Here is a 15,107-nt window from a genome sequence, read left to right on the forward strand (position 1 = left end):
GGTCCTTCGCTAACCCATCGATGAAGACACCAACATATACTCCGCACACTACTATATTTATTCTACTTACCCACCCAGGTGGTTTGAGTTATGCATCATCAGGCTCAGCCCTGAGGCCTGCGTAATGAAGTCCAAGCCATTCCTCCCTCCAACCAGAAGAAAAATGTATGTAGTACGTTGCCTTTCTTCCTGCAGGTCTGACAAACGGTAAAACGCCTCTGCTACTTAAGGCACTTGGAGGAATTAATGAAAACAAGAGTCATAGTAGGGAGAGCTATGCTGCGTGGACACAAAGAGCGTGAGGAGGCTGTGAGGAACGAGGGATGAAGGCCGAAAGAAACGACAAAGAGGAGACCGGATATTAAAAAAGAGTACATATTAACGAACGGTATGAGAAAAAAAAAATCAAAAGATATGCCAACCAATCACTTCTTCCGAGCAGCACACACGGCCAAGGCTGTCTGTCTATGGAGAAGCTCCAGCGCCCGTACTTGATTGTCTCTTTGTTAGCGAGCACGCCATCCTCCAAAACATCCAAGGTTTATCAAGGTGTATTGGTGTAAAATTGGTAGTATCCCATTTGATCCTCGCATCCCGTTTATCAGGCCCCCCTATTTTGTACTGCTGACTTACTAGTCCACAATAATGGGAACATCCGAAGGAAAACTTGTTAGGTCTGTTGCTCATGCTGAAATTCAAAAGGACCTGAAGCAAAAAGCCCTTTTCAAAAAATCCAAGTCTGCTGTGTAAGCCAAGCAAGCAATAAATGGAAAGCTATTGGATTGAATCGATCCAGGCCCGTTGCTCCAACAAATGGTCTGAGCTAAAATCCGTCGAAAAGAGGAAGTATCAGGGGAAAAAAAATTGGAATGAAAAGAAAAAATTATGAATGGGATACCCACCGGAGCATGGAATTATGTGAAGCAAACGACAACGGAATTAGTCTCCAAGGAAAAGATATCTTCCTTCGAAGTGCCGCAATTTCAAAGTCACACATTGATAGAAAACAACTTCCGGAAACGTAAGTTTGCACGCATGGACAGAATACCTTTTTCTTGCACTAAGAGGCGGAATACCTGAAGACAAAAATGACACCAAGTCAGCAACTCAAGTCTCCACAGTCCTAATGTCCAATGGATCCCTTATTATTTGATATGGGCATGGTAAAAAGGGCTTTAGGACATGTCATATACCTATTAAACCTGATAAATCGTCCGCCTTGGGCAACTTTGTTGTGACCTCCATTGCGAGACATGAGACATTTCGGTTCCGCATCGGTAGAGTTCATTGAAGCAAGGGCCTATGCGTGTCAGTTGCAGTGTTCGTTTGGCAAATACGGTTTCCACATCGATCTGGCGCTTACAAAAGAGTCTGTATTGTGTGCAAAGTAAAAGGCAATCCCGTCCCTGGTAACTTTAACTGTCATCACCCCAATCGCAGCATGGCAGTGGCTACTTTTAACACCCGGATGACCTAGAAAGACTTAGGTCAATATAGCCATGGCAGGAATGGTCGCTACCGAGAAGTTTCAGGGGTAGAATAGTAACAAATCAGATACTGTACCCATAAAATCTACGTCGATCACGGCTTCCAGTGCCTCGTCTTCATTCACGGTCTCAAAAACGCCTGGCTGTCCTGCGACTTTCCGGGTGCTTGAATATATCCGCTCTGCGCAAACGTTGGAGGCCATCGTTGTAGCCATATGCTCACCGGTGCCGCTTGTCACAGCCGCAACGCATGTTCTTGCTTCGTCTTTGGGATCAACTGGGATAACGGCAGTTCCAACGCCCACGAGAGCTGCTGGGCCAGTGCGTCCGCTATGTTTCATGCCAATACCACCAGAAGAAGAACCTGCTGCAATGTTTCCATGGCAATCCACAGCGATAGCCCCAACAGTGTCAATAATGTTATCATCTGAACCCATTATGTAGCCATGCTGAGGAGATTCCTCAGCCGGGTCCCTTTGGGGTTGATCTCCGACATGTTCAGGCGGGATAGCCTTTCCTGCATATCCAAAAGAGGTCGATGTGGATGTGCCTGACTCTAAAGGCAACCTGGTCCGCTTCCGCTTTCGGAGTTCCGCGGGGTGGGAGGAGCCATCAGTTCCACCTTGGGATTCCGCAACACCTTCTGCATTGTTGAGATCAAGGCCTAAACACCCGGTATTGATATGTTCTTCGTACTCTCGTTCACTTGCATCAGGTAGATGTGCATGAGGTCGAATAACGGTGTCTGGAGACGCCACGCCATCGGGTCCATCAGACCCTGACGGAGGGTTTGTAGGGTTTGTCGAACGCCACCATGACCTTGAAGTAATACCACGACCGGGGCTAGAAAAACGAGACCTAGTTGACGAAGTGTGCCCGGGGTGCTGATATTGTGCGCTCTTTGGCGCCTCTTCTTGGTTTTCCTCTGCCTCGACTTGGGCTAAATCCCGTTTCCACCGCAGCCACCGTTCGCGAGATCCTCCGGAAACGAGGAAGTCAGCATGGAGGACTGGCATTCCATTTTCATATGCAAATTCTGTTGCCCCTGGGCCAACTAGAAGATTTGGTGGCACTCTGTTCAAAGACAAAGGTTTGGTCGAAACATCTAAAACAAGACGCGCAAGGGAAATGGGGTTTTTGATATCTACGAGGGGGAATTCATTAGTTATGATGGTATCAGTCAAGGGACCCTCTACACGCACGTTCCACAGCACCCACAGCGCCACTTCGGCCCAAATGGTCCACAATGGTCGCGTCGCACTCCACAGTGCCATGAACAGAGAGATTGCTGCCATAACCTGCATTTGTGATTTCATGGTCCTCCAAAAATTTGACGGCGACTTCGACGGCGTCCACAGCGCGTCCTCCGGCTCTCAGCACAGCCATTCCGAGCGTTGCGGCCCTGATCGCAAGGTCAGTTTTAGAAAATGCAACGCGATAGGAAATAAAATTCTGAGTAAAATGAAGGCTTACTGATTGCACACCCAAAGATGGGTTGACTCAGCTTGGTAGCTGTGGAATCCCGCGCCAGCATGGATAAAAATCGCGGACACATTCTGAGGATGTGCCTCTTTCGAATGAGAAAAAACCATGGTGTTTTAGAATCGCGTTTCTTCAGAACTGGAACCAGAAGTGAAAGGTAAGATAATTTTCACGTCATAGAAGCCCGCGACTAATGAGTGAAATGAAATCTTGGGCGAAGTTAGGTGAGCAGATGGTCTGTTCTGAAGTGCCAATCCTGAGATTCACACTGGATGTTCTGGAGCAAACAGCTCCAGTCAGCAATGGTTGTGGGAGGGAGTCAAGAGAGATCTGGGCCCTTTGTACATTAATTCACCAGCAAGTGCAATGGATCAAATCAATGAACACTGGCTGAGCATCATAAAGAGGTGTCAAGCCCTTCAAGTGAGTAAGTAGATTGGCTGAGTTGCTATGGAGGCGACCAAGCCTAGCCTCATGAGACACTTAGCAGTGACTCCTGGGAAAAAAGAATGAATCGAAACGATAAGGAGAATATAGGTTTGCTCTTAGGTAAAAGGCATAGGGAAGACTAATACCCCCAGATGACAATTGTAGGATAAATAAGAGTGAACGGGAATAATAGTTGGAGGCAACCATAGAAGGAGAATGGGAGAGAAATGGCCCAAGGAAGACATCAGCGACGAAATATATATACAACCCAAGCCCTGCAGAAGGAGACACACGCATCAGCGCCCTCAGAGAAGCCGCAGCCTGGCATTAGCTGCTGGCCGCGGGTGATATTTATTATTGTCTACCGTCCGGATGCCGTTTCCCATCCCAGATGAAAAGGGGGGAAAGAGAGATAGATATCAGGCTGGGAAACTCGAGTATACTATGAATGGAATGAAAATGCAGAAATCAACGGAACCCCCTTGAGTTATAGAGGTAATAAAGTTATCCACGAGAATAGCTATCGAATACTTGGAGTAAACATCATCTTTCTATCTGCTTTTCTTCCTTTTTCTCTATATCAGACTAGTATTTTCATATTAATTGGTCCACGGGTAGCTGGTGCATTGCCACGTGACTGCGCTCTTATCGCCCGTGACATCGATGGAGCCTCCAGAACGACAACGACATCGACGAGGTAATACCAACAAGCTCCTGAAATCTCCCCTTCTCTCCGCCATGCTTGGGTATGCCATTGCCTGGCGCTTGTAACTTGTGTCTGTGCCATAATTACCTTCGATCCAAAAGGCTGCGAGGCCCCTTAAGAATTGCAACCTGACCTCCGCTGCTGTTCTCAACCCCCACCTCATTCGCAATGGCAGCTCAAACCCCCGCCGTTGTCATGGACAAGTATGTTACCGTTGCGCGATGTAGCCCTTTCTGCTTCTGTTGCTAATAATATTCTACTTCCTTCAGCGGCACCGGATTCTCGAAACTCGGTGGGTGCAATTCAAATTGCGCGGTCCTCTCCCCGCCAACCTCCAAATTTAAACTGACAGCATTTGGTTTTTCTAAGGGTTCGCCGGCAATGATTCTCCTTCTTTTGTTTTCCCCACAGCGATTGCTACAAAGTCTGCGGGTAGTGTAGGAGGCGGAACAGGTTCCGGTCGGCCTGCAGTCGCCAACAAGCCATCATTCCTCACTGGTGGTGCTGGTCCCGGCTCACAGCTATCGGGAAAGCGGGGGACGGAAGATTTGGATTTCTTTATCGGAGACGAAGCTATTAATGCGTCGGGTGGCCCCGGATATGGTATCAACTATCCAATTCGCCATGGCCAAATTGAGAACTGGGATCACATGGAACGGTTCTGGTCGAATTCCATATTCAAATATCTCAGAGTTGAGCCTGAAGACCACTATTTCCTTCTCACGGAACCTGTATTTAGTCCCCCTTTCTTACCCCACCCCCTTCCAGATGTGCGTACGGTCTACATTCTGACAGATTTTATTAGCCATTGAACCCGCCTGAAAACCGAGAAAATACTGCGGAGATCTTCTTCGAGTCGTTCAACTGCGCCGGTCTCTACATCGCTGTTCAGGCTGTCCTAGCCCTTGCAGCCTCGTGGACGTCTTCCAAAGTGACGGATCGCTCTCTCACCGGTACCGTAATCGACTCTGGCGATGGTGTCACCCATGTAATCCCTGTGGCGGAGGGATATGTTATTGGGTCCTCTATCAAAAGTATACCCATTGCTGGGCGAGACATTACGCATTTTGTTCAAAACCTGCTTAGAGAGCGACAAGAAGCAGACAGCTCAATGAAGACAGCCGAAAAAGTGAAGGAGGAATATTGTTACGTATGCCCGGATATCGTGAAGGAATTTGCCCGCTACGACCGAGAACCCGACCGATTCTTGAAACACACCGTAACATCGCCCAATGGCCGAAGTGTCACCATCGACATTGGATACGAGCGTTTTCTGGCTCCAGAAATCTTCTTCAACCCAGAAATATACTCGTCAGATTTCCTTACCCCCCTCCCCACTGTCGTAGATGGCGTTATCCAATCCTCTCCTATCGATGTTCGCCGGGGTCTGTATAAGAATATCGTCCTTTCCGGAGGTTCGACATTATACAAGGATTTTGGCCGACGTTTGCAGCGTGATATTAAGCACCTGGTTGATGCCCGAATTCGCACATCGGAAGCTAGGAGTGGCGGAGCTCGCAGTGGTGGCCTTGAGGTTCAAGTTATCACCCATAAACGGCAACGGCATGGCCCGTGGTTCGGAGGAAGCTTGCTGGGCCAGACACCGGAATTCCGCAGCTACTGTCACACCAAGGTCAGTTTGTCCATCAACATCAAAATATTAGCTTACGAACTAACCTGTTTTCTTTGATCCCCCTTCAGGCTGAATACGACGAAATTGGACCAAGCATTGTCAGAAGATTTGCTTTGCTCGGTGGACCAGGAAGCACCTAGATACTTCCACCTTAAGCATATCTGTTTATTAATGTATATCGTTCGCGTGTTCCTGGCCTCTCTCTTCGCGCCACACTACCTTAAATGTTCGTTTTGATTTGTTCATCTATTTTATCGTTTTACATTTAATTTTATCTCTCGCCTTGCGTCCGGCTTAGAGCTGGATAACAACAGCAAAAGTTTAAAATGAATGATCCCAAGGAGAATATAGAATCTACACGCAGTCCTTCCCCACCCTATTCTTGCTTTCTCAGGCCGGTGAATTTGGGGGATTAAGATCCGCGACAACAATGATACTTGACATTGTTTATACGCCATGGAATAACGCCCTAATGGCCTCTGTATCCTAACAAAAATGGAAACTATCTCTCTCTATATATAGGTTTCCGTAATACACACCAAGAATCCGATTCCCAATACCAAAATTAAAATATACTCAATATTGTGTTGTACAGAACTGTCTATTAGCCGGGCAATATTCCACCAGTGTGCAGCAAAAGGGCACATGTACCAATGTAATTACTATCCAAAGCTGCATCAAGAACTTCCCGGAGAATCCCTACCACTCGAAAGCTCATCCTCAAGAAGGATACAGTCCTCCAATTATATTTGTGGATTCAGCATATACGAATTCCATACCATAATAACATCTGCCAGCCGTAAACAAAGAAAGTGCGGAAGGCATCTACCAAACAGCAACAGACAGATAAGCATACAAAAAACAGGCTCTCAGATAGATAGTAATCCAGTGGCGGCAAAGGATTACTGGTAAGCACAATCACGCTACCGCAATCCCTATCTTGCTATATTTTTCACCATTCTCAATATCATCGATGGTCACAGTGCTATTGAACGAGCCCCTCTCACCACCAGTCGCAATACAAAAAGTTAAATTAGGTTTCAAACCGATCTATTGCCCTAGTGACATGTATTTGCCCATTTTTTCCCCTGGTAACAGCAGCAGCCCCGTGTTTGCCATCTTCAGGACCGAATTTATCGAAGAGGCTGTTGGAGAGGTCAAAAGGGCCATCAATTATCGATACCTCGTCGCGAAGTTTGCAATGGCGGAGACAAGTTTTAGATTCATCTGCGGTTGGGAACATGTCGCTGCCCCATTCGTGGTGGAGGGCATACCATTATGAAAAAAAACGCTAGCAGGAATGGAGTTTAAAGCAAGGATAAGAATAAGAAATTAGGGAATTCCCCAAGTCCACAAGGATTTGGGATATAGGATATTGGGACATGCGTGGATATAAGACCATGACCATGTTCAGCGCCGTGGCCAGGGCGGGATCGTGATCACAAGCTCATATCTTGTTAGTGGCATTGATTAAGACGCAAAAGTTAACTTGATAGTAAATTGTGAAGTTTTACGGAGTTCTCTGTGCTGCGTACAGTCCAGTGTTGTAATAACCTGTACTTCGCCTTTTTGCGCTGGAATCACAGCTGCATTCACCCATAATAGAGCCTGGTAATAGAGCCTAGTCATTTGGACCGACGATGTTATTCACAAGCTATTGGGAATATCAAACTCTGGTTGGAATTTGATTGTGGAAGGGACACTTCGCCTGAAGCTGCTGGAGTGGTAACGCGGTTTCCCAGACATAAGGGCTAACTTGCACCACGTCTGGGATGTTGTCAATGAATATTAATACCCTGTTCTTTTAACTTCAATTGAAGATTGCGAGATCTCTTGACTTCAGATGCGAAGCCTTAATACTATATTACAGCTGTCTGCTTATTCTGCTGTGACGCTGTCAAGAAGGACGGAACTATCTCGTCCTGACATTAGAGATTGCACGGCTATTCAACCGCTGCTATAATTGTACCCTTTGGTCTCGGAACAACCTTATTGAGAATTGCCACACCCTCCACATGCCCCGTTTGCGGGAAGAAATCAAATCCTTTAATGCTCTCAATTTCATACCTCACTTCTTCCCCTTTGAAGTTTCCTCCCTGAACTAGTACGCCGACATCTCGTGCTTGGGTGTGCACATTGCAGCTTACATACACGACCTTCGCGGGTCCGTAAGATAGCAGCTGCTGTAAAAAGTTGTTATCGCAGCCCTTTCGCGGTGGGTCAATGACAAGAAGCGTCTTATCAGGTGGATAAGGAACGTCCTTGAAAATGGCGGCTGCGTCAGCCGCTGCGAAACCAGTATTGGCAAGTTTGTTGGCACGGGCATTTCTACGGGCTGCCTCGATAGAATCAGCGGAGATGTCGATACCGAGGGACGAGAGAAATATGGGAGAGAGTGTGACGGTGAAGAGACCAGAACCAGAATATGCATCTAGGAGGTATTTTAATTTAGAGGTGCGCTGCGTCGCAGAAGATGATGATGGAGAGGAAGACGAAGTTGAAGGCGGGAGAAGGGCATTTTCGCGGATATATTGGGTGAAGGGAGCTAGGATAGAGTTGTTGTTTTGGAAGAATTGGCCGGCCTTGTTCTGGAACTTGTAGTTGTCGACGTACTCAATTGACGTTGAGTTTTGGTCCGTGATGCAGCGCTTTTCTTCGATGTAGTCTGGATGTTCCCTTCGGATTACAGGCTCATCGTGCACCGGTTGCCTTTCTTCAGAGGACGCTCGTTCCGTGCCGTTTGGTGACCGCCGGCCGGGATCTTTGTAGTATCGTGTAGTACTTTCTCTTAATAAGAGAGTGGCGCCTTTGCTATAAGTATGCAGGCTCTTGGCCACTCTCTTGCGCTCACGTTTCATCCCCAGTCTAACAATATCTGTTCCCAAAGGACAGTCCTCGATATCGATAACAGTTCGTCTACCCTTAAGCATGAATCCAATAGGCGGGATCTCCGACTCCTCTCCGTCCGCACTGCCACGTTGGATCCGAGTCGGCATGGGGAAATGGGGTGTCAGTTTTGTTCGATAGCCGTATTGCAATGGCGAAGCCATGGTATCACGAATTGCAGGAATTAATTCAGGTAGCAACCCCGAAAAATTGGCGTATGCCTTTTCTAGGATTTTCCTCTTGTGCTTCAACTGGTCCTCGTAGGGAAGCATCTGGAGTTGGCATCCTCCACACTTGGCGAAGTACTTGCATTTAATAAGGGAGTCATCGCGCTGGGGGGACGGCGTGATAACTTCAAGTAGATCTGTCACGCTGTAAGACTCCTCGTGCATTGTCTTCACAACCTTAACTCGAGCCCTATCTCCCGCAACCGTAAATGGTACGACGTAGACATGGTCGAATAAAGGAGAAAGCGCCAGGCCATCTCCCGTGGAGGATATCTCGTATACAGTAACTTCAGTTTCTGGGAAACTCTCGCTTTTGTGCTTGTGTGTAACTGTTGGTACTTTTTCCAGGTTATCCTTCTTTGCTTGCTCTGCGTCTTCAGCATGTTTCCTCAGCAGCGCCTCCACATCCAACAGCAGCACCTGTTCTGTATCGCATTCCTTAATATCCTTTGAAACCTTCTTCTTTTTGTGCTGCGGACCTCCTCGTGGATTTGCCCTTCTGTATGGGTTTTGGGGCATTCTATTCACCTCTTGCTGCCACCCGTGAAATGGTCTGGAGGAGATAAAACGTTGGCTTCGGGATATATGTAGACTGAAGATTTCAAAACCGGATCGCGCAGAGAATAACAGCGCCCTAGCAGCCGATTTAAACATAGGTGGGCAAGGGGAAAGCACGTTAATACATATAGACATGCATAGTTGCATTTACTGCGTATATTTACTCCTAATATTTTTTTTTCTCTTGGGAACTTTCCTTCGACCAATCAACTTTCTCCACCAAAAACCAAGAAAAAAAAAGTGGTAGGAAAAACCACAGCATCAAATCAACAAACTAGGCGAGTCAACGGGTTCGCCCACATCTACCACGACGTTCTCTCTCCTCAATTGATCTTCGCCAGTGAGGCCAGTATTGGCCTCACCAGCTGCTCCCGTCACCATGAGTCTCGCACGCCCGGCCCGTTGTCTCTTCTGCTCCCTATCCCGGGCTCCGCTATCTTCGATCTCGCGTCGACAATTCCACCAGTCACTTTCTCAATATACGAAGAATGAGAAGAATGATGTAAAAAATGAGGAGAAAAATCCACGTTCCGTTAAGCCCCCTCGGAAACTCAAGCCAAAAATGTTCAAACCGTACTCGGAGGAAGACAGGAAACGCCTTGCGGAGGAGTACACACCGGAACAGATTGCCGCAATTGAAGCGGGTGAAAAGAGCATCAGCCCCGAAGATATAGCTCAACAATTTCACCAGAGAGATGACCAGTGGGCACTCAAGTACCTAGATGACTTCTCCACCGTTGAACCTGTCGTCGACCACCATATCCGCCGCCCAATGACCAAGAGTGTCCCGATCCCACGCATGAAAACGGAGCAGGAATTGATGACAGAGGTTGCCAACTATCTCGAACAGATGTCTGAGGAGGATGCCGAAAACAATCCCGAAAAAATCTTTGAGTTCATGGATGAGATGAACCTTGTGAAGGATCCCGTCGACGAAGCCTCCTCGTTGGTTCCCGATATTACCCAGCCGTACGAAACAATAGATAACATAGGCGGAGGTCCAAATCTCCAACTTAGGAAAGAAGATCTAAAACGACAAGCACAGGATCCAAATATTTTAGAGGCTGAAGATCCTGAAATCCAACTGGATTACGAGAAAGTTTCCCGTGCGACTGGTTGGCCCGTACGCACACTCAAGGGCTTACAGGTTAAAGCTTTGGTAAAGAGAATGGTTTCCAACCAAACCCGTCTAGGTAAAATCCGCCAGACTTCGATTCTTTCAGTTGCAGGAAACGGCAAGGGCCTGTTGGGTATCGGGGAAGGCAAATCTCGCGACTTTGGAGAAGCGTTGATGCAGGCGCATGCTCGAGCTATTCGAAATATGCGACCCGTTCTGAGATATGAGGATAGAACCATCTACGGAGATGTACGGGGGAAAGTAGGCGCTACAGAATTACAATTGATGCATCGGCCACCAGGTATAGACAATTATGCCCCCCAACGTAACTAATTGCAATCTAGTCACGCTAACTGTATCCCCTCCCTCCCCAAGGTTTCGGTCTCCGTTGCCAACAAAGTATCTGGGAGATGTGCCGTGCAGCGGGAATTCGCGATTTGGCCGCCAGGGTCACGCGATCCCGCAACAAGATGAACACAGTCAAAGCCACGTACGAGGCGTTGATGAGCCAAAAGGATCCTGAAGATATAGCCCGCGCCCGAGGCAGAAAGCTGGTCGACGTGAGAAAGGTATATTATGCTGGAGCTCAGTAAAATTGATGTTCGGCAGCGCACTTTTTTGTTGTATTTTCTCCTACACCTCCTCCCTTGCATTTCACTGGTTTGAACCAACCTTCCAATTTATCTGTACAACTTCTGCTTGCCATACATTGGATAGCGAAACATTGTCTTGATAGAAAGCGTTACGGGATATGTTTTTGCTTTACCCTACCTAACTGCTTATTTGCCTAAGTTCTTGCCTGTATACTACCATCTTCCCCTATTTTACAATTATGGCATATACTATATAAATTTCCGTGTTTTTTGATATAAGATATGGTGTTTCTGTTTCACTCACCTGCCTCATTGTCGTGCATCGACGGTCAAAGGCACAATAAATAACATTGAATACCAAACTCTGCATATGTCCTGGCTAAATAGCAAACGTAAATAGAAAATATAAAGCCACGCATTCGAACTCCATTCGTCTTAGTTGCCCATATCCTAAATCCACGTCCTGTGGATAGAAAAAAACCCGCAAAAAGACGAAGCTGACAACACCATCTATCCAACCACCCAGCTAGCCAGCTAGCGACGCGGCCATTGCCTCAATGCATATCATTCACGTACATGAACAGCTTATTTACCCCGTCCCCTCCAATTAATCCCCTTCGCTATACCCACTATAACGCCCCTCCTCGCCATAATGGTGATGCTGCTGCTGCTGCTGCTGCTGCTGCTGCTGCTCATGACCAAGCTCGGGCTCATGCCCTTCCCCGCTACCTCCCACCCCATCCTCCCCATTGTAAATCTGCTGCTGCAACACAATACTATATACACTCGCCTTGAGCAGCGTGCACACCGTTGCCGTTTTTCGTTCTAGGAGGCGTAGGGCATCGAGCGTCTCCGCAGCGGGGCAGATAGAGAGGTGAGAGAGGGAGTCAGAGAGCTATAAAAAATGAGGTTGTTAGCTGATTTTCTTGCTTTAAAAATTAAATCAATAAAAATAAATCGCTTTTAAATTCAGCTTCAACCGTCTCAAATGAACCCGTGGCGAAATGCAATGGATAGGAATGTATAACAACCTTATTCATATTCCCCAATAACCTCGCATACTCATTTAGTACTTCTTGTTCCAGCGGGGAAAGGAGGGGGTTTTCGCGGAGGAGGGGATTGGTCGTCGGGTCAGTTGAGGTCCCTGTTGCGATGTTTGCGGCGACGCCATTGTTATTATCTTGGGCGGTTAGGCCGATCTCTGCGTCTGTGTCGATATCAATGTCGAGATTATGGTGGTTGGCGGAGGAAGATAGGGGACGCGATGAGAGGGAGGATGCCGGGCGGGGCATTTTTCTTTCTTTCTTTCTTTCTTTTTTTTTTTTCTTTTTTCGTTTCTGTTTTTCGTTCCCCTTGCCTTGTCTCCTTGCTTTTTTTCCCTTTTTTGGTTGAAGGGTGGGTATTAGATGCGAAAGCTTAGGAGAGATCAGAACGCGTGGTGATGGATTTCGCAGTAGAACTGTATGAGTTCAAATGGTGAATCAACGAATGGAATGACGCTGAGAAAGTTGCCGGCGAGTACGGTAGTGCAAATAAATATTATTTGACCACCGTGCCTGCAGTTGTACTATGGATATGTTGGTTGATATTAGTTTGGAGTGATTAAAATCTACGCTGCACAAGTGAGAGCCTTTTTGGAATTCCTTCCAAGAACTACTCCAACAATGAGGTAGTTAGTTATAACTAAGGGTAGTAGTTAGTTACTAATCCTATAAAACTACTTACTAAACAAAGAAGAAAAAGGCTATGGAAATAAATGAAATAATGCTGAAACTAAAATATATAAAAAAATTATCTAAATAGACGTGATATGAGTAGACATAACTCAGACAGCGGGACACTACGCAGTATGTAAAAAAGTACCCGTGCTCGCAAAACCAATGGTACTCAAATCACTCTCCATCTCCTTGTCATCTCTCTGTGTCTTGTACGACCTACGCGCACAAGTACGACAATGTGGGAATGGAGCATCGAACCGCTTATTCCCCAAGAATATCACAAGCTGAACGGATCAAAGGAAAAAATACAGGTGGACAAGAAAAAGCCACTAGCGCAGTGTAGCTAGAACCGGCAATCGTCATAAGGAAATATTTTGGCCGCGGAAGAGGTGGCGAAGTGCTACTTTTTCTCTCTCATCCTTCTTCTTTTATCGGGGTTGTTGGGGGAGGGGGCAGATGCAATCCCGAAAGAATATTCAAAGCCAATCCTCCGAGAGGGAGCAAAATAGGGTTAATGTGGATACTACCGTATGGCGCTCGGGAAGATCGTCAGCGTCCCTGGTGAATATAATGAGTCCTTTAGCCATAAGTACTATCATCGTTATCTGTGGGCCGTCAGTTCAGGAGGCCAATTGGAATTTGATGGATGGATTTGAGAGAGAAATAACTGATGTGGGAAGTAGGAAATGTAGATAGGAAAATGGGCAAGAGAGGGAGCATTGCAAAACGCTCAACACGAGGCAGAGAGCAGTCAGCTTCCATGATCCCCTTCATAGCTCAACGGTTTGTTCATTTTTCCTTCGTCCTCTCCTGCAGTGCAAGCAGGCGGGGAACGTGGCAGAGGGAGGGAGAGGTTGGGTAGTGGAAAGGGTAGGCGTTCCATACGGAATGAGGTTCCTCCTCTCGAAAGCGGATTTGTGCAACAAATGAGATGCAACGAGTCAACAAGCAGAAACGAAAAACGGAAGAAAACAGAGGTAGGGAGCCAGAACCCTACACATATGAATAATATCGCCAAAACGGTTTAAAAAGAAAAACAGATGGGTCTGGAAATAAAGTATACAGCAAACAGGCAAAAGAAGAGGGATAAAAAAGTACCCTTGAAGACCAAGGGGAGCAAATACACTCCGAACACCCTAGTATGAATTCTTTGGCTTGAGAAAAGAGGAATAGTAAAAATAACAACACATCAAAAAGCTGGATACGATACCGGCTTTTTCTTCACCAAAAAAATATCGAAGTCGCGTGTAATCGATAGTTATTCTTCATCTTATCGGCGCCGATAAATTCTTTGTTCTTTCTTCCCCCGTGTTTTTGAATGAATAACCTGTTGAGGATCAGTGGGGGAGTGAGTGGAAGAGCTTCTCGAATCAAATACACATATGCGCAAGGCATGCATGTGATCCTGAATCGACTCAATGGGGATATGCTTGTTAAATATCTTAAAAATGCGCAAATAGGAACCCCCTTTCCCCCGATTTTTACCAGGATGAAAATAAACGGAGAGACTAAGTTTCCCCGTTTAAATTCACCGCCTATTCGACGGCGACGGCACACGATCATCAATCATATGATGTCCAAGTTCCTCCCCGTCATGGTGAAGTGTGACGCTATTGAAGTCCTCAAAGGGATCCGGCACCGCTTCCCCCGATGGAGTTGTCAGCCCGGAGTCCAGAGGTACCCCCTTGGCCTTTGCCGAGCCGCCGATATCAACACTACCGCTTTCTTTGACATTCCGGAAGTTGATAGTATCGGTTGCTCGGCCTTGGTGTGGTATCATGGGCGGTTTCATGTGGCGAATAAGTGCCCACTGTGTGGTACGGAAGAAAGGATGAGTTTTCACGTCCGAAGCACCTGCGCGTGCTCCTAGTCGGCGGGTTTCGTCTTTGATGAGGAGCTTGCGGATGAGGGATTTGCAAATACTTTTGAAGCAAGGAAGGTTAGTGGTTGGTTGACCTTTTTTTAACATTGCAGCATGAAATTTATGTGCAAACTTACTTCGATATCTGCGGCGAACCTGAACTCTCCGGGAACGGTACTTCATCCCTTAATATGTTGGCAAAGGTTCCGTTGCGACTCTTGCCCTTGAACGGCGTAGTCCCAAAGAGCATCTCGTATATCAAGATGCCTAGGGTCCACCAATCAACGGCGCTCGTATGTCCATCACCCTTGATAACCTCCGGTGCGATATATTCCTCCGTGCCTACGAACGAATTCGTTCTGAAATCGGCGATACATGACTTGGTATCTATGGTTGGTAAAGACGTGGGC

At 46.9% G+C, this 15,107-nt stretch overlaps 6 protein-coding genes across 6 annotated transcripts in view; 2 read left to right on the plus strand and 4 right to left on the minus strand.

Annotated features, from left to right (window-relative positions):
• Positions 1-1,425: 1,425 nt before the first annotated feature.
• HCAG_00847 (predicted protein) lies at positions 1,426-3,079 on the minus strand (the record flags this gene model as incomplete). Its single annotated transcript, XM_001543751.1, has 4 exons — positions 1,426-1,473; positions 1,577-2,631; positions 2,690-2,889; positions 2,961-3,079. The coding sequence occupies 4 exons, from the start codon at positions 3,077-3,079 to the stop codon at positions 1,426-1,428; spliced, it is 1,422 nt and encodes a 473-aa protein (XP_001543801.1).
• A 1,193-nt stretch (positions 3,080-4,272) lies between these two features.
• On the plus strand, positions 4,273-5,877 carry HCAG_00848 (Arp2/3 complex subunit; the record flags this gene model as incomplete). The annotated part of the gene is made up of 5 exons (XM_001543752.1): positions 4,273-4,307; positions 4,374-4,396; positions 4,474-4,835; positions 4,910-5,737; positions 5,806-5,877. 5 exons carry the CDS (start codon positions 4,273-4,275, stop codon positions 5,875-5,877), a joined length of 1,320 nt encoding a protein of 439 aa, XP_001543802.1.
• Positions 5,878-7,805: 1,928 nt separating this feature from the next.
• On the minus strand, positions 7,806-9,369 carry HCAG_00849 (conserved hypothetical protein; the record flags this gene model as incomplete). The annotated part of the gene is made up of 3 exons (XM_001543753.1): positions 7,806-7,838; positions 7,885-8,498; positions 8,589-9,369. The coding sequence occupies 3 exons, from the start codon at positions 9,367-9,369 to the stop codon at positions 7,806-7,808; spliced, it is 1,428 nt and encodes a 475-aa protein (XP_001543803.1).
• A 418-nt stretch (positions 9,370-9,787) lies between these two features.
• On the plus strand, positions 9,788-11,118 carry HCAG_00850 (mitochondrial 37S ribosomal protein MRPS5; the record flags this gene model as incomplete). The annotated part of the gene is made up of 2 exons (XM_001543754.1): positions 9,788-10,826; positions 10,901-11,118. 2 exons carry the CDS (start codon positions 9,788-9,790, stop codon positions 11,116-11,118), a joined length of 1,257 nt encoding a protein of 418 aa, XP_001543804.1.
• Positions 11,119-11,725: 607 nt separating this feature from the next.
• Positions 11,726-12,410, minus strand: HCAG_00851 (predicted protein; the record flags this gene model as incomplete). The annotated part of the gene is made up of 2 exons (XM_001543755.1): positions 11,726-12,013; positions 12,192-12,410. 2 exons carry the CDS (start codon positions 12,408-12,410, stop codon positions 11,726-11,728), a joined length of 507 nt encoding a protein of 168 aa, XP_001543805.1.
• Positions 12,411-14,364: 1,954 nt separating this feature from the next.
• The window catches only part of HCAG_00852 (serine/threonine-protein kinase nrc-2), a gene marked incomplete at both ends in the record, with an annotated part of 2,341 nt that continues 1,598 nt past the window's right edge, over positions 14,365-15,107 (minus strand). The window contains 2 exons of the mRNA XM_001543756.1: positions 14,365-14,758; positions 14,835-15,084. Coding sequence (XP_001543806.1) covers positions 14,365-14,758; positions 14,835-15,084 — 644 coding nt within the window. The remainder of the gene's footprint in view (positions 14,759-14,834; positions 15,085-15,107) is intronic.

Source organism: Histoplasma capsulatum, genomic scaffold, assembly GCF_000149585.1.
Source record: "Histoplasma capsulatum NAm1 scaffold_1 genomic scaffold, whole genome shotgun sequence".
Lineage (NCBI taxonomy): Eukaryota > Fungi > Ascomycota > Eurotiomycetes > Onygenales > Ajellomycetaceae > Histoplasma > Histoplasma mississippiense.